General features: G+C 41.6%; 1 protein-coding gene across 1 annotated transcript in view; it reads left to right on the forward strand.

Moving 5' to 3' along the window:
* The window catches only part of LOC136685442 (NACHT, LRR and PYD domains-containing protein 3-like), a 41,260-nt gene that overhangs the window by 10,702 nt on the left and 7,912 nt on the right, over positions 1-22,646 (forward strand). Inside the window, exon 5 of the mRNA XM_066659374.1 lies at positions 22,074-22,244. Coding sequence (XP_066515471.1) covers positions 22,074-22,244 — 171 coding nt within the window. The remainder of the gene's footprint in view (positions 1-22,073; positions 22,245-22,646) is intronic.

Genomic DNA, 22,646 nt, shown 5'->3' on the forward strand with positions numbered 1-22,646 from the left:
TACAGACTGCAGTCCATATGATGCTTTGGAAACTTTGGATACTCATCCTTCAATGGGCAGGTCTCTACCAGGTGTTGCTGCGATCAATAATTAGTACAGAGCCTGTAGTAGCAACGCCACAGTGTTTTTGAAGGTGTAATTTTAAGGAGAATACTTATTTTTATAAATATTATTATACCTATTCCTTATTTCTTATATTGGCTTGTAAAATATGTTATATAAACAATTTAACAATGTTAAATAAATAGCTTGTAGTTCAAGAATTTTCTGATGTTTTACTAGTCAACACACATTAATAATAAAAAGTCAGTATTACCTTTTAACAGCCAAAATATATGTCACTAATTTTACATATCTCCAAGCCCTGGGGGTATTTAACAAAACAGTATTACTCATTTAGCCAGATACCTTTAACATCATCCATGAGGAATTTTCAGCTCTTCTACAACTGCACAAGCTTAATTTTAGGCTTAAATTCTACATTGAAACAGAGAAATCCATACTGCTCTAGTTTGGTTTTCCCACCTGAGCTAAATGTATATAGTTAGTTAATAATCTTGAGACAAAAAGTGAGCAGAGCAGGAAAACACAAGGATACTGTGCAGAAAGTCAGCTGCATGGTAGTGTCAATATCTGTCTATTATAAATGTCGCTGTAAAGGTCGCCATAAACAACTCCAATTTACATTCATTCTTTCATTCATTCATTATCTATAACCGCTTATCCAGTTCAGGGTCGCGGTGGGTCCAGAGCCTACCTGGAATCATTGGGTGCAAGGCGGGAATACACCCTGGAGGGGGCGCCAGTCTTTCACAGAGCAACGCACACGCACACACATTCACTCACACACTGACACCTACGGACACTTTTGAGTCGCCAATCCACCTACCAACGTGTGTTTTTGGACTGTGGGAGGAAACCGGAGCACCCGGAGGAAACCCACACGGACACAGGGAGAACACACCAACTCCTCACAGACAGTCACCTGGAGCGGGAATCGAACCCACAACCTCCAGGCCCATGGAGCTGTGTGACTGCGACACTACCTGCTGTGCAACCGTGCCACCCCTCAATTTACATTGCAAACAAAATAAAATTATTTGTATAATATTGACATTCGCCCTGAAAAGGAATGGCGCCCCTCCAGGGTGTGGTCCTGCTTTGCGCCCATTAATTCCGTGTAGACTCCGGACCAACCGCTTGTCTGCTGTGTGTACCGGCACAGGAGTCACTGTTCTGCTGTGTGTACCGGCACAGGAGCCGCTGTTCTGCTGTGTGTACAGGCGCAGTAGCCGCTGTTCTGCAGTGTGTACCGGCGCAGTAGCCGCTGTTCTGCTGGGTGTACCGGCACAGTAGCCGCTGTTCTGCTGGGTGTACCGGCACAATAGCTGCTGTTCTGGTGGGTGTACCGGCACAGTAGCCACTGTGCTGCAGTGTGTACCGGCACAGGGCCCGCTGTTCTGCTGTGTGTACCGGCATAGTAGCCACTGTGCTGCAGTGTCTACTGGCACAATAGCTACTATTCTGGTGGGTGTACCGGCACAGTAGCCACTGTGCTGCAGTGTCTACCGGCACAGGGCCCACTGTTCTGCTGGGTGTACCGGCATAGTAGCCACTGTGCTGCAGTGTCTACTGGCACAATAGCTGCTATTCTGGTGGGTGTACCCACACAGTAGCCTCTGTCCTGCTGGGTGTACTGGCACAGTAGCCACTGCTCTGCAGTGTGTACCGGGACAGTAGCTGCTGTTCTGCTGGGTGTACCTGCACAATAGCCACTGTTCTGCTGGGTGTACCGGCACAATAGCCGCTGTTCTGCAGTGTGTACCGGCACAATAGCTGCTGCTCTGCTTGGTGTACCGGCACAGTAGCTGCTGTTCAGCTGTGTGTACCGGCACAGTAGCTGCTGTTCAGCTGGGTGTACCGGCACAGTAGCTGCTGTTCTGCTGGGTGTACCAGCACAGTAGCCGCTGTTCTGCTGGGTGTACCGGCACAGTAGCCGCTGTTCTGCTGGGTGTACCGGCACAGTAGCCGCTGTTCTGCTGGATGTACCGGCACAGGAGCCGCTGTTCTGCTGTGTGTACCGGCACAGTAGCCGCTGTGACATACTTCCGGTATTAGTGTGATGGGACAAAAGGAGACAACACAGTAACATCTTGGCTACAGCTCCTAATGGAGCCCTTGGAGCATCTAATACTGGTAAAAATGTCTTTATTTTGAAAAAACTAGTGAAAAAGCAGTAGATTTTAATGTTAAAAAATTTATTTAAAAACCCATTTGATACAGAGAAACATCTCATGACCCCTCCCTTTTTTTGGCGACCCACTGGGGATTCGAGCTCCCAGTTTCAGAACAGCTAAAGGACAGTGGTCTCTGTTTAAGCCAGTGAGGTACTTGTGATTATGTTTTGTGATCTGTCCTGGACAACGTCCCACACTCTAGAAACACACACAGACAATGAAAATGGAAAACAATGTCACACTTTCTCTCAGTTGCTTTGGTTACTAACTTGCCTCATCTATCCTCTCAGTCCTGTTTTTCATTTGGGACACTTCTACGCATTTGTGCTGCTCTCTGTCTTCCTCAGTTCCTCTGTGTCCCCCTCACTACTCCACAACCCATTCTTACTCCTCCTCCTCTGTTCCCCCCTCACTACCCCTCATTTCAGAAAAAATGTTCAGACTGAGTCTGTTATTAATGCCCCTCTGAATAATGTAAATAATGGAAAGTATTTTTTTACTCATTAATCTCATTAAACTGATTCTGAGTCTGAAATCCACATTCTGTTTGAACTGTGCTGTATTTACTTTGCTTTTGTAGTGTACTAAGATACACCGAAAAATATAAATATATTTCTATTGTAGTGGAGTATGGACAAATATGAATACCGAAGACAGATTTGGACAGATTGAAATGAAGAAATGAAAAGTTTTGAATTAAAACTTCTCCAGTCTGAATAGGACCTTTCCTCTGCGACCAAGTCACATTCCAGAGGACTGTCTGTGCCCGCGGGGGTGCAAAGCCCCACAAACACGCACACACATAAGATCTAACATCAAAGACTAGAGAGAGACACTTTAAAAGTAACACATGGTCCCAACAACCCCTCTCTTCAGGAGATAACCTATTTTATAATACTCTTAAGAGACAGGAACCTCAAACAAAGAAGAGAGCCTTTACGGCCATTTATGACAATGGCACCTAAATGTCGGCTCCTTATCTCGAGCCCACTAAACAGGGCCAACAGATGTTTAAACCAAAAGTGACCTCGAGTGAACTCCCGGGAATCATCAACCAAAACATGGATCAACAGCGACACCAAATGGACACTGGCGAAACTACGCCTCGCTCGGAGTCGCCGGAAACCATGACGGAAAATAGTCGAACTCTGAATTATTTGTGTATTAAACAAATGTATTGATGTCACTTTCTGTACCCTCTGATGAATGCCTACCTCCTAATGAAATGTGTATATTGTGGACTGTTTCTATCATGAAGAGAAATCCTACCTCTGAATAGGATTAAACGAACTAATATACTTTTCCAGCGTATCGTCATGAATGGGACATAAAGATGAAACCTTATGTAACTGTTTGATATTAATAACCCAGTATACTCATTATTGTATGTTACTAATACGAATAGGAAATTTCGATACGGGAAATGTCTATCTTATTACTTATTGTTTAAAAGATCTTTGATCCAGCCTTCCCACTTTTCTGTTTCATGGAGTCAGTCACGTGAGCCTGAACTCGCGTCCAATCAAAAAGAGGACTCCTCCCGTTAAGGCGTGACCGCGCCAGCCTTGAAAAACAGCAGCTCGACTGCTCACATTCAGTTCGAAGTTCTGAAGAGTTGCGAGGACTCTACAGAAGTAACGGACCACGAAAGAAAGCTGGAAAGAGAGGACGCCGACGAGAAAACTTTGAACAACAAACTCTCTTCTCCACGACGACGACGAAACAAAGGAAAAACTCAGAGACTTCATTTAAAGCTTACGAGAGACGTCTCGAAATTAGCTAAGAGTATGAAGTTTTACTAATACGTCGAGTAATTTGAATATCTTTCTTTTCTTTTAATCGTGTTTATGGCTTATAACCCAATCTAAGTTTAATCTCACGACTGATCGAAGCAGGTGAACTTATTCGTGGCCAGAGTAAGGAAACACTGCCGATACACCAGGAAGTCTTAGAATAAGTGAGTTTATTGAAGCGGTTTCAGTTCTGGAACTGCAGCAACCAGCGGAAATTTCGTCCAAACGTCCATATAGTTGGACGCTCCCACTCACGACACTGAGCCAGAGGATTCTGCCGCCGGCATCATCACGCTCCGAGTACGCCAAGGCGACTCAACCGACGAAGAAAAGCCTCCATGCGGACTCAGCCTGGAAACTTCTGAGACCGCGAAATCAAGCAAGACGCCATAACTCCCAGGACCTCAGAGAGCCTTTGTACGCAACGAGTGGTGAGAATCGACGAAAAGTAAGCTAAACTTATGCATTTCCAGAGCTGAACACCGAATTAAGTTCTTGATAAATTCTGTATTAATTAAACCTTAGCTAGTAACTTTAGTCACAAGTCAGAAGCGCCTAGCTCACCTTTAAGCTCGAATCAGTTCCCCCTGCCGGACACCGTGAGATTACAAGGTTGTGCTATGTAATTAAATACTTCTCTTTATTAATAAAACTCTCATTATTTGAAATCACAGTGTTTACAATTTGTTCGTTATTTCCTGAAAATCCTGAAGTACTCATTTTAGCATGATTATTATTCATTCTCAAACTAATTATTAATGTTTTAATTGCTTAAGACAATTATAAATCTTAATTAATTTCACTCAGTCAAATATCAGAGGTTGGAGGAGTTTGAATAAGGTCAAGGCTATAAAACAAATTAACAATTATAAAATTATATGTATATGTATTTGTGGTGTACCTTACTACACTACACTATATTTATATTTATAGTTTTTATAGCGTTGACCTTATTCAAACTCCTCCAATCTCTTGATATTTGACTTAATGATATTAATTAAAACTTATAATTGGCTTAGGCAATTAAAACATTAATAATTAGTTTGAGAATGAATAATAATCACGCTAAGTGAGTACGTCAGGATTTTCAGGAAAATAATGAACAAATTGCAAACACTGTGATTTCAAATAATGAGAGTTTTATTAATAAAGAGAATATATTTAATTAACATAGCTTAGCCTTATGATCTCACGGTATCACCGCAGGGAAACTCGATTTTGACCTTAAGGTGAGCTAGGCGCTGCTGTCTTGTGATTAAATTGTTGCTAACTAAGGTTAATAAATGGTAAATTATAAAGAGATTTTATTTAAACATTAGCTCCTGGAAAAATGCGAAATACGCTAGCTTACTCGTTCGCCGTTTCACCGAGCCGTCGCGTCCTGCTGTTTAATCTCCGTGTCCTGGGGTGTTCTCTTCGTTCCCACGTGGTGAGAAACAGGCCCGCTTATGGATGATCTCTTTCCGGTTGAGTTGAAGACTTTCGATTCCAAGCTGGGCTGCGTCGATCGAGATTTCCCTTCTTTGGATTTAACAGGCGTGGCTGGTTTCCACCGGAATGGAGCGGCTTTTTCAGAGTATTAGCTAGTCTCGTGGTTCAGTTTTCCCGGAGTAATGTCTTCAGGAATCAGCTTATAACGTTAATATATCTGCTATCGATTAACCAAAGGTTGACATCTTATCCTGGCCACAAATAAGTTTCACCCGCTTTGATCACTCGTGAGATCACACTTCGATGGGTAATAAAACATAAACAAGATTAAAAGAAAAGAAGGATATTCAAATTACTCGACGTATTAGTAAAACTTCATACTCTTAGCTAATTTCGAGACGTCTCTCGTAAGCTTTCAATGAAGTCTCTGAGGTTTTCCTTTGTTTCGTTGTCGGCGTGGAGAAAAAAGCGTCTTTTCGTTGTTCAAAGTTTCTCGAATTTCATCGCTGTTGTTTGTCGTGTTCTCTTCTCCGTGAGCTGTTGCTTGTCGTGTTCTCTTCTCCGTGAGCTGTTGCTTCTCGTCGGCTGAACTCTTCTCTTGATTCTTTTTCCTTGATACTCTTTTCTGCGTTGCTGCTCTGTGTTTTCAAGGCTGGCGCGGTCACGCCCTAAAGGGAGGTGTCCTCTTTCTGATTGGACACAAATTCAGTCTCACGTGACTCTCGCGAGGGGGAGAGAGTAGAAAGGGGGTTTTGAGTCATTGGTTCACAGAGAAAGAATATGAATTTTGCGTATCGAAATTCTTATACCTGTTATCAACATATAACAATGAGTACATTGGACTATTAATATCAGACGTTTACATAAGGTTCCATCTTTAGTACGTTGTTTTACGTCCAATTCATGGTGATACGCTGAAAAGGGATATTAATCCGTTTACCATATTCAGAGACAGAACTGATTTTCGTGACAGAAACAATCGGCAATATACATCATTTCATTAGAAGATAAGCATTCATCTGAGTGTACAGAAAGTGACATTAATACATTTGTTTACACACAAATAATCAGAGTTTGATTATTTTCCGCTATTGTCTTGGCGACTCCGAGCGAGGCGTAGTTTCGCCAGTGTCCATTTGGGGTCGCTGTTGATCCATGTGTAGGTGAGTCAACGGGGTTCACTCGAGGTCACTTTTGGTTTAAACATTTGCTGGCCCTGTTTAGTGGGCTCGAGATAAGGAGCCGACATTTAGGTGCCATTGTCATAGACGGCCGTAAAAGCTCTCTTCTTTGTTTGAGGTTCCTGTCTCTTAAAGTATCATAAAATCGGTTATCTCGAGTTCCTGAAGAGGTTAGGGGATCCAGATGCCCTGGAGAGTGTTTGATCTTATGTGCGTGTGCGTGGTTGTAAAGTCCTTCAACCCCGCAGGTACAAACAATCCTGTGGAATGTTGGATTTTGTCACAGACGAAAGGTCTTATTCAGACTGGAAAAGTTTTAATTCAAAACTTTTCATTTGTCATTTCGATCTGGTCATCTGGTATTCATATTCGGTCTATACTCCACTACACTTTGCAGACTGAATGTGTATAAACTCACCATGAATTCCTGTGAAGTTCACTTCTCTGCTCTGAAATCACCAAACTCCTCCCTGAAAGAGCTGGACCTCAGTGACACTGAGCTGCAGGAATCAGAAGTGAAGCTGATCTCTGATGGACTGAAGAGTTCAAACAGTAAAGTGGAGATCCTCAGGTAAGACATGCTTTTTATCTTTTAATTTCTGACAGAAATGTGTGAAAGTGTTTGAAATATCAGATTGTGGAGGTCTGACGGCGTGGCTCTGCTGCTTCAGCTTCATGATTCACTTTATATTTTACACACATCACATGTTCACTATGTTCTTATATTATTTTTATCAAATGGGGCATTTTACTGAATGTTCTCATCAACAAAATTTACTGAGGTCTTCCACGTGGATCTGGGAGTTAATTTAGTGCCTGAAAATAGTAAATAAATGAAGTGTTGTGTAAATGCTCTCCCATTGTTTACAGAAACATAATGAAAACTCAGAAACACAGTCCTTTTCAAATGCTGTACATTTCTGTCAAAAATATTCAGAGCTGTTTTCTGAAACATTACACGAAGATAAACAAGTTTTACAGAAGTAAATGTTAGGAAAGAAAAGTCTTTTCATAAGAATTTCTCCAGACTAAATCAGTTCAGTGGCAGAGTTTCATTGCCCTTCACTGCAGCATGTACAAAAGACTGTTCATTTACCTGTTTTCATCCTTCAAGTCTAGTATGCCTGTAGTTTAGTGTTTTGTATGTAGGTATAATTTCCGCCACTAGGCGGCTACCCGAATGCACCGATGCATAATCCTGCTAACACACGTGGTTCAAATGAAATCAAATTTTATTTATATAGGGCTTTTCACAACAAAAAGTCGTCACAAAGCAGCTTTACAGAGATCCAGGTCCAAGCCTCCTATGAGCAAGCCAGGGTCAACAGTGGCAAGGAAAAACTCCCTCAGCAAACGAGGAAAAACCTTGAAAAGAACCAAGACTCATACGGGGAACCCATCCTCCTCGGGTCGACACCGGAGACACAACAGAGAACAGAACAGAAGTAAAAGTGGAATGATGACAGATGAAGGGGTTATAGTAATATAAATGTAGTATATTAGTGATGTATGAGTCTGAGGAAGGAGAAGGTGATCAGGGATTCTGTGTAAGTTAAAAGTAGGTGCAGAGTTAATCTGAGAAAAAACAGCATGGCCAAGCATGATATTGTAGATGAGACAAGGCCAGGATCTTGTACAGGACACACAGGGGCTGGATCAGGGCAACACCTGGAGAGCAGCAGGACATCTCAAAGCATGAGAGAGAAAACCAGACAAAGGGAACAAATAAAAATACAGAGGTTAGTAGGGTCATGGTAAAGAACGGGCAAATTTGTCCTGTGAAAAAAGCTTCCACGGGTCAGGCAAGAGAACCCAGCGACAGACAGCGTGTTGGAGGTTACTAGAAAGCTAACTAAAAAAGCTGTAGCTTTGGTAGTATGACAGGGTTAATACAGAACAGTGATAATATGAAAACCAGCCTGAACACCAATAGAGAAGGAGTAACCTGAAAGTGAATGATTAACCAAAAGCTTGTTTGAAAAGGTAGGTTTTTAATCTAGATTTAAAGATTGAGAGTGTGTCTGAGCCCCGAACAGTAATTGGAGGCTATTCCAGAGTTGAGGAGCTTTGTGAGAAAAGGCTCTTCCTCCTGCAGTGTTTTTCTTAAAGTGGGGAACAAAGAGTAGATGGGCATCCTGTGAACGAAGTGTACATGACGGGCGATAAGGTATGAGAAGTAAAATACTGCGGGCCTAAACCATTTAGAGATTTATAAGCTAAGAGGAGTATTTTATAGTCAATGCGAAATTTTACAGGTAGCCAGTGTAGGGACAAGAGAACTGGGGTGATATGTTCAAATTTTATATCTCTAGTGAGCACCCTGGCTGCTGCATTTTGAACTAACTGAAGCTTGTGTAACGCTTTGCACAAGCTCCCTGCCAGGATTAAGGATAAAATATGCCGAATTTTGGCAATATTGCTTAGGTGGAAGAAGGCGGTTTTGACTGTATTGGATATGTGGGTATCAAATGTGAGAGTCAAATCAAAGGCTACCCCTAAGTTTTTAATGATGGTACTTTGTTTTACTGTTGAATTATCAAGGTTAATAGCAGCATTTCTGAGTGAATGTATCTGAGTATCTGTACCTAGTAACAAGACTTCAGTTTTATCAGAATTTAACATGAGAAAATTTTGCATCATCCAGTCTTTAATTTCAGTTAGACATTCTGTTATTTTACGTAGACAAGCAACATCATTGGGTTTGGCTGATATATACAGTTGTGTGTCATCAGCGTAACAGTGGAATTGAATCCCATGCTTACGGATTAGTCGACCCAGTGGCAGCATGTAGAGTGTGAACAATACAGGGCCAAGCACTGATCCTTGTGGAACACCATATTTAACTAAAGTATGATTAGAGGATTTATTATTCAGATAAACAAATTGATAACGATCAGATAAATAAGATCTGAACCAAGAGAGGGCAGATCCTTTTATTCCTACCAGATTTTCCAGCTTATCAAGAAGCATCACATGATCTATGGTATCAAACGCTGCACTAAAGTCAAGCAGCACCAGAATAGAGATATAGCCCTTATCATGTGAAAGGAGTAAGTCATTAGTTACTCCTGTTAGAGCCATTTCTGTGCTGTAATTTGGTCTAAATCCAGACTGGAAAATGTCATGAATGTCATTGTTTTGTAGGTAAGAGCACAACTGCTGTGACACGACTTTTTCTAGAATCTTAGCAATAAAAGGGAGGTTTGATATTGGCCTGTAGTTTGCGAGCACAAGAGGGTCAAGATTGGGTTTTTTAATAATTGGTTTGATTACCGCTAGTTTCAGAGGTTTTGGTACATATCCAATGTTGAGGGATGAGTTTATTATTGTGAGCAATGGTCAAATGACTTTAGGTAAAATTTGTTTAAATAATTGTGTTGGTACAGGATCCAGTAAGCATGAAGTTGATTTAGATGAGCTAATTAATCTAAGCAAGTCATTTTCATCGACAGAATTCAAGTATTCTAAGTGCACCTCAGAGCTGGCAGGGGGTTCATCAACAAAAGCCGATGTGACTTTGGACTGATTTTGGATTCTGTGGCGAATGCAATCAATTTTATCATTAAAAAACCTCATAAAGTCATTACTACAGAAATCAGAGGGGACAATGGGGTTGATTTCCTTTTTGTTGCCAATTAGATTTGATACAGTGCTAAAAAGGAATCTAGGGTTGTCTTTGTTGTTTTCTATAAGGGAAAAGATGTACTGTGATTTGGCTTTAGATAAGGCATGTTTGTAGTCGGTGAGGCTGTGCTGCCATGCAATTTGGAAACATTCTAGTTTTGTGTGTCTCCATTTACGTTCATGGTTACGAGCAGCCAGTTTTAAGGCATGCGTGCTGTCACTGTACCATGGAGCAAGCCTTTTCTCTCTAAATTGTTTGGTCTTGACTGGTGCAATACTATCTAGGTTTGTACAAAATAAGTGTTGTAGGTTGTTTGTAAGGAGCTCAAGGTCATGGTGGTAAGGTCTGGAAGGTTGTTGATAAAATCACTAACTGTTGAGGATGTTATAGTGCGCTTTCTAATATAGAGTGGCTATGGACAGATATCAAACTTTAACGCAATTTCATATGTGATTAGATGGTGATCAGAGATGGTCTCATGAAGCGAGAGATTGGATAGATTTTTTATCTCAATGCCCCATGTTAACACTAGGTCTATTGTGTGTTTGCATTGATGAGTGGGCCCAGTAACATTCTGAGTGAACCCTAGCACATCCAAAATTGATTCAAATGCAATTTTAAGTGGATCATGATCCTTCTCAATGTGAATATTGAAATCACCAACAATTAAGGCCTTTTCTGAAATGATAACTACACTTGAGAGAAAATCAGCAAATTCACAAAGAAATTCTGTATAAGGGCCAGGAGGATGATAGATTGTGATGAGCATAAAAAAGTGCTTCCTTTTTGATGCAGTGACTTTAAGAGTAAGTACTTCAAAGGATTTAGTATCATAACTAGATTTTTGTGTTGTGTCAATGGTAGGGTCATAAATTGTGGCTACACCACAACCACGACCAGATGTTCGTGGGCAACTGTATATATCTGAAGCCAGGGGTAGTGGACTCATTTAGGGCAATGTATACATTGGGTTTAGCCCATGTTTCGCAGAGACATAATAGAACAAAATCGCATAGAGTTTGTTATCAGTAATAATATCATAGACAGTGAGTGCTTTGGATGTTAGAGATCGTATATTTAAAAGCCCTAATTTAATGCTGGAAGTGCTGAAATATTGCGTTCGCTGCAGTGCCTTGGTGTTAATTCTAATTAGGCTGTTAAAACTGATTTTTGGGCGTTTGTGATAACACGCTTTGCGGGAAACAGACACAGTCTCAATGCTGAAATATTTATTACATTAATCAGAGTGGGTGATATGGACATGCTGCTCATCATACTAGCAGTAGAGAGATGGTCAGGAGGAACATTAGGAATTTTAATATTACTTACCTGCTCGCTATCCATTCCACCTACCTGACTGATGTGACTGGGAATGACCGGTCAGTTCCGGCGCAGAACCACCTCAATGTTCTCAGAGAGAACTACGGATCCTAGACGGCTCGGATGAAGCCCATCCCAACGATACAGGGCCGGACGCTCACGAAAGCACTCCCAGTTGTCGACGTAGTCCACGCCGACAGTGCCGCACCAATCCAGGAGCCAGGAGTGGAGCCCCGAAGAGCCTGCTAAACGCCTCGCATCCTCGACGGTAGGTGGGCAGGGGGCCAGAGACGATGATCCTAGCATCCATCTTCTTCCAAGCGGTATCCAGAAGCAAACGGTAGTGCTCCTTCAGGACCTCGCTGCAGCGGGCGGAGATGTCGTTCGTTCCCACGTGGAGAACGACGGTGCCAAAGTCCTCGCGCTGCCGAAGCGCCGACAGAAGCCGCCTGGCAACGTCCAGGACACGTGCGCCTGGGAGACAAGACACGGTTGCATTACTCTTTATCCCCGGCACTTTTAAATGTCTAACTATTGAATCACCAATAATAAGAACACCATCCTGTTTAATCTTCAGTGCTGGAGCAGGTGCAGTTGAAGGCCAGGAGCTGAGCACCTCAAACTGGTTGGCAGAAGTAAAGACTGGCTGCGGTGGAGGGGGGGACGGCCTCGGCTTCCCACGTCCACGCTGGCGCTCCCATCCCGGTGCAGGTGTGTAGATAGGTACTCCCGCGAACCGCTGCGGCAGAGGAGCCGGAGAGGCGACGGCCACGTAGGAGGCATCGCGGGCTGCCTCGAGTCTCGTCTTCTCCCGCTGGAGCTCCGTCTGCTTCTCCAAGAGACGCTGAATCCGGCGACCGAGCTGCTCGAACTCCGCGCCGAGCTCAGAAAGGGCTCGTTCCTCGGCAGGTGCCATGAAGAGAGAAAAATAAACAATGAGAAATAATATGTACGAAAAAAAATAAGGTTAAGAAGCACAGTGGGTTAGGAACGATGAAGACAGCACACTAGGATAAGCAATGCCAAAAAATATGCAATAGAGATTGTAAATAAACGTCTAGAGGACTAAAACTAGAGGACTAAAACAGCGACAAACAGCAAACAATTTCAAATCAAGCACGCGAGCAGTCAGCCGGAAGTGACCTACCTGTGACCCATTCCCGTTCAGAGAGGTATTGGCATGAAACGGTCTTCATTTAATCGGTCTCATTAACAGTGTGCGTCCATTGAACGTGTGTAACCTTATTTGTGCTTTATCTTTGGTTGTATAAGACCGAAATATATATATTTCACTGTGTTTTGTTTTGTCGAGTGTTTTTAAGTACTTTGGGGAAGTCAGCTGCTAGCTACTAGCTTTACCTAATTGAGGTGTGTAAGCCTGTGTGTGACGCAGTACATGTCCGTAGTTTATGTTTTTCCTAATTAAATGCATCCATAAAATGTTTGTGTGATGTATACCTTGTGTTGAGTAGATTACTTTTAGCTGTGATAAGTAATGTATGTGCATTTATGTTGTACATCTTCAGTTCATTTATAGTCAGGTCTTAGCCTCGTGACAAGCCTTTAATGATGTTTATTTATTATGGACATTTTAAGTTGTATTTGTAATAAGGGGATTACACATAGACCAGTGTTTCTAATTGTATTTGTTTACTATCTCTGTGTAGAACACCACACCCACTTCTACTTACATGTGGAGACCTGTACCAGATTAATATTAATGGACAAGTCAAATTAAAGACAATTTCAGTTTAAATCCTGGACCTGAATTTTATCTCCTTTTATCTCAACTCACCTGAACGTATATAATTGTTGTCCTGACCCACCCCTGAAGTGATTGTTAATGTACCTACAAACCAGTTACAGTCATTAATACAAACAGGTGACTTTAAATATTTCTTCTAGGCAATAAGCTGGAATAGAGTTTTTTTTTTTTTGCTTCTTCGTTTCTTATACGTTTAAAAAGTCTCATCATTAAAGGAACTCTATGTAGTATTTTTACCTTAAAATTCATCCATTCATTATCTGTAACCCTTATCCAGTTCAGGGTCACTGTGGGTCCAGAACCTACCTGGAATCATTGGGAGCGAGGCAGGAATACACCCTGGAGGGGGCGCCAGTCCTTCACAGGGCAACACACACACTCACACATTCACTCACACACTCACACCTACAGACACTTTTGAGTCGCCAATCCACCTACCAATGTGAGTTTTTGGACTGTGGGAGGAAACTGGAGCACCCGGATGAAACCCATGCGGTCACAAGGAGAACACACCACACTCCTCACAGACAGTCACCCAGAGGAAACCCACACAGACACGAGTGTTTAGTTCACTATATGTAGAATCTAGCTCAGTTTTCCTCATACATACATGAGAGAGAGAGAGAGAGAGAGAGAGAGAGGTGTGTTTGTCTGTTAGAGAGAGACAGAGAGAGGGTCATGACACACATTAATATTCTTCAGCTCAGACTGTGTGTGTGTGTGAGAGAGAGAGAGAGAGACAGGCAGGTAGGGGCAGCTCAGAAGACAAAAAAGACCATTCTTACATAGTATTACATAGTTTTTCTCGTACATTTAAGAGAGTCATCATTGAGTGTGATCATAAATGTCAGTGTGAATCCTAAATCATAAAAGACCTCATAAATGTCAAATGGGGGAGTGAGTGAAGACCTGTGATGCACTGGGGCCCTGTCCAGGGAGAGTTCCTCTTGCAGCCAGTGATTCTGGGGAGGATTCAGACCCACGTGACCCTGAACAGGACGAAGCACTTACAGAAAATGAATGAATGTTCAGATTGAGCTCATTGTTTGTGTCTCTTAATAACGTTTATAACACACAGACCCCACGTTTATAACAGTAGTGTTTTCCACACGTCATAATTCTTGATTCCTGTGAGGGTGAGTTTCACATTCTCTGTTTTAACTCTACACTGTGTTTACTTCTCCTTACAGATTGTCTCGCTTTAGTCCTTGAATTCCTATGAAAGTCTCTGCTCTGTTCTGAAATCACCAAACTCACCCCTGAAAGAGCTGGACCTCAGTCACACTGACCTGCAGGATTCAGGAGTGAAGCTGATCTCTGAGGCACTAAAGAGTTCACACTGTAAACTGGAGACACTCAGGTGAGAGTTGTGTGATTGTGAGTTGAATGTCCATGTGGATAATGTGTGTGTTCTCCTGCTCCAGTTGGCTGTAGTTACCCTCACAAAGTTTAGTTTGGAGTTAAATTCCACGTGGAAATAGAATGTAAATAGCACTAAAATATTCAGAATAACATTCAGAACAAATGTTCAGACTGAGCTCATAATGTACACACCCCTGAATAATTAATATTGGAGAAATACTGATGTATGAAAATCTCATAATTCCTGATTCACATGAGTCTGAATTTCACATTCTCTATTTTAACTTCACTTTCTCCTGTGTTTACTTTACCTTGCAGACTCACAGACTGTAGATTCACCCTGAATTCCTATGAAAGTCTCTGCTCTGCTCTGAACTCACCAAACTCACCCCTGAAAGAGCCGGACCTCAGTCAGACTGACCTGCAGGATTCAGGAGTGAAGCTGGTCTCTGAGGGATGGAGGAGTTCACACTGTACACTGGAGATAATCAGGTGAGATTTCTGTGTGTTACTGAATAGAAAAGGTTTGTAGAAACAGTAAGATTTGCTCTAGTTTTACACAGAACACTTAATAAAGGTAGGTCTGTGATTTGGACAGAAGTGATCTAAATGTTTCTGATATTCAACATTCAAAGCTCACATAGTTTTCCATTTAATGGTGCAGAGGATGGCTCTGAGATTGTTAACGTTACAAGGTTTTAAACCAGTCATCTCAGTGTGTTTATTAGGAACATTTGGTGGTTCATCTTTGAGGTAAAGTCTTAGTTTTAATAATTCAGGTGTTATAAATGGACAGCTGTAGTGTAGTGGTCAGAGAAGAGGGTTTTGGGCTGGAAGAGCTCTGATTTAATCCCCACGACCCACAGGAATAATTGGGGGTGGTGGGAGTGATGGAAAATCACTGTCCTTCTTCAGTCCATGGCTGAGGGGCCCTTGAGCAAGGCACCAACCCCCAACTGCTCCTCAGGCTCCGAGGATGACTGCCCCTAGTGCACTAGTGTGTGTGAGAGTGAGTGTGTGTTGGCATGTGTTTAAGAAGATATATATATATATATGTGTGTGTGTGTGTGTGTGTGTGTGAGTGTGTGTGTAAGTGAATGAGAGAGAGAGTGTGAAATTCCTGCCTTGCTCCAAGTGATTTTTATTAAGACTCTGGTCCCAACGTGACCCTGATCAGGATGAAGCTGTAACTGACATTTAACAAATGAATTAATTCCTTCATTCTGTAGTGGAAATAGTATGCACACGTTGCGGTGGCATTAGCACTACCTAGTGGAGTATGTGATAAATCATTATTATTTTATTAATAATTAATTATTTAATTCATTTTGCTAAGCTCCACATTTGGGAGCCATTAAATAATATGTAGTGTCTTTACCGGTCTAATTTTAGCTTGGACAAGAAGGCCATATTCACATATTATACAGCAGAATTAGCTAGAATTAACTATTATTAATGAATTATGCTCATTGACCCGCCATGGGTTCTTGACTCTGAAATGGAATCTGAACTAGAAGTTATAATTCCATACAAGAAAGGTGCACACACAAACAAATAACCAAGGATTGGTTTTATCACACACTGGTTTATTAATTGTAATATCAAATAATGAATATTGATTATACATTCATATAATGAAATGGATTACAGCGATATATGCGGGAAGAGGGAGATTAATGAGGGAACTTCTCTATGATAATTATCCTAAATTCTAGAAAGACTATAATTTATCCCAGCAAGTATTCAGCACCGACCCTGAGCAATGAAATAAATGAGACCATGTGACCTTACGCATCCATGGAGATGGACAGGGAGCATGTCGCTGACGCGCTGTGCTTTCCGGCACGACTTCCTGGAGAATTGCAGCCGCGGGGGTTCCTTTTTTCTCAAGACTTTCAAACACAGCGACATTTCAGTTGGCTGGTGGCGGTCTGAAGTTCTCTGTGGGGATTCGCCGTCATCGCTGATCTGCCGCCTTGTGAGAGAGAGACACGCCCATGCAGGTCTCTCCTGGGCCTTTGCTCAGAAGGTCATTCTGAGGGTGCGTGTGGCCTTCTCCGTCGCTGGTCCAGAAGCTTTGGTCACCACTTTGAGTGTCAGAGGTCTGGTCTCCTCCAAAGCTCTGGGTGTGGCATTGAATTTTTGCTAGAGTTAAACTATAGCTCTTTTTAATCTGTAGTTCTCTATCTGGAGCACGCTTTAGGGGTCCAAGACTGTTTAAGAAAGCCATGAGTCTGACGTCTGCAGAGGAGCCAAAAACCTAGTCATTTTACTCTTTAGCCTTGAAAAAGGCTAAAAGAGAAAGCGCCCAAAGTGTCTGGAGCCTTGAAGTGAAGAGTCGAGCAGCGGGAGGGGCAGAGAAGCAGGAGAAGAAGCGTGTGTCGTTTAGCGCCACAGGTTTTTAACCAGAGTTTACAAAACCCGCCTTTACTACCGTTTAGATAAGATTGGAGCCTCTCTTGCTCCTAATTGGCTGCTTCCTGTACCTTGGTAGTGACATCACATAGAATTTATGACCCTTGACAAGACAAAGACTTGACCAGCCCTGGTGAGTGAATATCTCAGGATTCTGTATCATACTTTGCAATATAAATGATTAGATGTTAACGCAAAGTAATATCCTTAAGACAACCATGTTCTACATAAGCATTAACCAACTACACACAGAGTATGTGTTTACCTTGGTTCTACATAAATTCATATAAACAAAAATGACTTTAAGCACATGTAAATTAATCCCGCCCATTTTGATTGTCCAAATGGAATTAATTTCAAACAGTTGTGCACATATACACCTTCTTTTCAATGTAAGAACTTTGGGATGTTTGAGTCTTTTAGAGTTAACAGTCTTTAAAAAGGTGTAAGAGGACATTGTGTGAGTTGCGATCAAGATTGAGTCTGTCTGTCTCCCTGCGTCCTTTCCTTGACCCTGTGGGTCCTTAAGTCATAAAAAAGGGTCCTTGGAGGGGGGTTTACGAGCCTGCTCTCTGTTAGCTGAAATCCATCTGGCTTGTGTGGAGATGTCTCTGAAACCAGCTAAAGTTTGTGTATTTAAAATCACATCTCAGAAAGTCCATTTTTGTATTAGAAATTAATACACATTCATCGTAACATACTACACATTGTACATTGAAATTCTTTTAGACGTTAGGATCTTTCTAGAGGAATAAGAACAGAGCACTGATCTACAAAGTGAAAGCACTACTTCAGCGGTGGTGAGACACAGTTTGCGTTGGTGCCACATAGCTCCAGCGTCTCTGGGTCCTAGAGTAAGTCCTCACCCTGGAGTCACTGACTGTGAGGAGAGTGGTGTGTTCTCCCTGTGTCTGTGTGGGTTTCCTCCAGTGACTCTGGTTTCATCGCACAGTCCAGACACGTGTGTGTGTGCGTGTGTGTGTGTGTGTGTGTGTGTGTGTGTGTGTGTGTGTGTGTGAGATGTTCCTGCCTTGCTCTCAATGATTTTTATTAAGACTCCGGTCCCACCGTGACCCTGATCAGGATGAATCTGTAACTGACATTTAACAAATGAATTTATTCCTTCATTCACTGGTTATTTTGTGACATTTAGAGCAGAGTGTAGTTATTTTCCATTGAGACTAGTCCTCAACACCGTCTTCATCTGACTGTAACTCTCTCTTCCCCCGTTTCTGCCTCCTGAAGTGAGAGGGAGTTTAAAGAGACTTTAATTTTGGGGGTGAAAGTTCATGTGGAGAAGAGAATACAAACAGTGCTGAAAATATTCAGAACAATATTCAGAAAAAATGTTCAGACTGAGTCTGTTATTAATGCCCCTCTGAATAATGTAAATAATGGAAAGTATTATTTTACTCATTAATCTCATTAAACTGATTCTGAGTCTGAAATCCACATTCTGTTTGAACTGTGCTGTATTTACTTTGCTTTGCAGACTGAATGTGTATAAACTCACCATGAATTCCTGTGAAGTTCACTTCTCTGCTCTGAAATCACCAAACTCCTCCCTGAAAGAGCTGGACCTCAGTCACACTGTGCTGCAGGAATCAGAAGTGAAGCTGATCTCTGACGGACTGAAGAGTTCAAACAGTAAAGTGGAGATACTCAGGTAAGACAAGCTTTTTATCTTTTAATTTCTGACAGAAATGTGTGAAAGTGTTTGAAATATCAGATTGTGGAGGTCTGACGGCGTGGCTCTGCTGCTTCAGCTTCATGATTCACTTTATGTTTTACACACAGCACATGTTCACTATGTTCTTATTCTTATTTCATATTTTATGGGGCATTTTATTGAATGTGTCTCATCAAACCACACTCTCCAACACTATTTACTGAGATCTTCCACATGGATCTGGATTTATGGAGCTGTCAGTTCAGGAACGAGACGAAGGGACTGAAGCACATGCAGAGATGGAGATTTATTAAACAAGTAACGGGAACAAGAAATAAACAAAGGGAGCACAAATGACACAGACACAAAATGAGGGACAAACCAGGGACACAGAGAGGAGCTTATGAAGGAAATCATGATAGGAAACACCTGTGAACGCTCAGGACTCACAGGTGCAGGGCGTGGCTAGGAAACGAGTGGAAAAGACACATGGCAAGAAAAACAGAACTGAACACGTGATCAAAACATGACAAAGGACATAAACACAGGAGAACAGTCACAGATTATAACAGGAGCTCATTTAGTGCCTGAAAAGAGTAAATGGAGTAAAGGTTTTTTTTGCTTTGTATTTCTTGTACATTTAAGAAAGTCATCATTGAGTGTGATCATAAATGTCAGTGTGAATCCTAAATCATAAAAGACCTCATAAATGTCAAATGGGGGAGTGAGTGAAGACCTGTGATGCACTGGGGCCCTGTCCAGGGAGTGTTTTTCTTGCAGCCAGTGATTCTGGGGAGGATTCAGACCCACGTGACCCTGAACAGGACGAAGCACTTACAGAAAATGAATGAATGTTCAGATTGAGCTCATTGTTTGTGTCTCTTAATAACGTTTATAACACACAGACCCCAAGTTTATAACAGTAGTGTTTTCCACACGTCATAATTCTTGATTTCTGTGAGGGTGAGTTTCACATTCTCTGTTTTAACTCTACACTGTGTTTTCTTCTCCTTACAGATTGTCTTACTTTAATCAGTCCTTGAATTCCTATGAAAGTCTCTGCTCTGTTCTGAAATCACCAAACTCACCCCTGAAAGAGCTGGACCTCAGTCACACTGACCTGCAGGATTCAGGAGTGAAGCTGATCTCTGAGACACTAATGAGTTCACACTGTAAACTGGAGACACTCAGGTGAGAGTTGTGTGATTGTGAGTTGAATGTCCATGTGGATAATGTGTGTGTCCTGCTCCAGTTGGCTGTAGTTACCCTCACAAAGTTTAGTTTGGAGTGAAATTCCATGTGGAAATAGAATGTAAATAGCACTAAAATATTCAGAATAACATTCAGAACAAATGTTCATATTGAGCTCATAATGTACACACCCCTGAATAATTAATATTGGAGAAATACTGATGTATGAAAATCTCATAATTCCTGATTCACATGAGTCTGAATTTCACATTCTCTATTTTAACTTCACTTTCTCCTGTAATTACTTTACCTTGCAGACTCACAGACTGTAAATTCACCCTGAATTCCTATGAAAGTCTCTGCTCTGCTCTGAACTCACCAAACTCACCCCTGAAAGAGCTGGACCTCAGTCACACTGACCTGCAGGATTCAGGAGTGAAGCTGGTCTCTGAGACACTAAAGAGTTCACTCTGTAAACTGGAGACACTCAGGTCAGTTCTGTCTGTTCAGACTTGATTTTTAATGCTTCACCAACATTAAAGTTATACATCTTTAACAATTTATTTAGAGGATACAATGTTGCGCCAGACACTCTTTTGTAAGATGTATCTAGAGGTATCAAGGGATGGGTGTAACATGGAATGTGTGGTGTAATGTGGAAGTGAGGGAACAATGGAATGCTCTTTTCAGCTTTTATCTGAAGTGAAGTACAAGGTACAATAAAGCAGCAGTAGTGGTATGATCATGGTTTAATAACACAACAATGCAAATGTAGTTGTAGCAGTGATATGAGAAGAAGAAGACAATGAAAAATATTAAATGCTAAAACCATCCGACTACTACTGGGTGGACTGTGGATGGTGCCAAAGAAAATAAATAAACAAAAGTTCCCTACAAATAAAACTAACCTACTCCAAAAATACAAATGTGGCACTCACCCTTTACCTAGTGTGTGTATATACAGGGTTTGTCCTACCATGGAATGTATCGGTGCCTGTACTTGCCTGTCCACACCAGTGGTGGTGGTAGAGAGATTTAACAAGAGAAGAGCAATCCACAGATTTAAAATGGCTAAAGTGAAGCTAGGCTTAAGTAAAGTTAGCAGCACCACAACTAAACCTCAAACTCTAGCTAGTGACAGCAACAACAATCTCAGTTTGAGCTAGCAGCAAAGATCATCAAACAAAATAGCAGCAACATCTGTAAACATAAGCTAGCAGCAACAAGCCTCAAACCATAAGTTAGCAGCGTTCAAGTATCACACAGGTAAAAAGCTCTTCCCCCTCATTGTTCCACTTGGTGGGCTTTATATCCAAGAGGTCCCACCTCTTCCAGGTGAACAGTTCGTCCTATAGGAGGATTAGGACAGCAGTCTTGGGCAACAGCTCCCCCATTGGCTGAACAGGTAATAAACTAGAGAGAGAGGAAGTGAAAGAAAGTGGAGGGAGAAAACAAAACAAACAGTGCCTCTCTGGCACATTACATACAATATGAAATATTAAGATGAAGTCAGGTGCTGGATTCCTAGATTATAATTCACTACTCACAAAAATCAGATCATCTTCTCCTACATTATCTCTGCTCTCTGAACACTTCAGGACTTCTGTAAAGTGTTTCCACTGCTGGAGTAACAGTCAACAGCAGACTCTCCCCATGGTGATATTATCAGTCCTACAGGCTATGAACCAGAGCAGAGGTTTATTATTATAGTGATATACAGACACTGACTCTTTGGTTTTTATCTTTTAATGTGTTCTACACAGAGTCTGATCAGTGTAATGTAAAAAGATCAGACTGAACTCTGTTGTTTCTAAAGTTATCTTGTTATTTGAGGCATCTCTCTTTAGCTGCTCTAAGAGGTTTCTGTGAAGCTTCAGTTCTGTTCTGTTAAACTGTGTGTTTTAATGTTTAAATGAAGCATTTCCTCCCCCCACTGGAGGAAAGATGAGTCACAGTGGGATTTTTTAGTTTGTTTTTGTTGTTGTTTGTTTGTTTCTCCTCTAAATGAAATCAACATGTCTTTCTTAATCCTTTCAGAAATGTTCCTGTAACTATTCAGTGAGTAATGTCCTCTCTCTTTACAGACTAACTGGGTGTAAACTTGGGGAAAAGTCTTGTGAAGATCTGGGCTCAGTTTTACTGGTGAACTCCTCCCTGAAGGAACTGGACCTCAGTAACAATGACCTGCAGGATTTAGGAGTGGAGAAGCTCTCTGCTGGACTGAAGAGTTCACTCTGTAAACTGGAGACACTCAGGTCAGAGTTCTGGGATTTTATTCTTCATTTCTGTGCTTCACAAACATGACTTTATACATTAAAAAGAATTTTTTTTTCTAAGCTCTTGTATAAAATATAGAGGAAAGGACTGTGTTACTAGATTATAATAAACACTCCACTGGGATTATTAACAAAACTAGGGGTGGGGGATATGGCCCTAATTTTGTCAATAATAATATTATTGGTGATAAGAATAAAACACTGAAAATACTTAAATAAATGTTATATTAATATGAATTATATTCAATAATATATATTTAATAGAGCGGCATGGTGGCGCAGCAGGTAGTGTCGTAGTCACACAGCTCCAGGGACCTGGAGGTTGTGGGTTCGATTCCCGCTCCGGGTGACTGTCTGTGAGGAGTTGGTGTGTTCTCCCCG

The sequence above is a fragment of the Hoplias malabaricus genome, unplaced genomic scaffold (assembly GCF_029633855.1).
Source record: "Hoplias malabaricus isolate fHopMal1 unplaced genomic scaffold, fHopMal1.hap1 scaffold_173, whole genome shotgun sequence".
NCBI classification, from domain to species: Eukaryota; Metazoa; Chordata; class Actinopteri; order Characiformes; family Erythrinidae; genus Hoplias; species Hoplias malabaricus.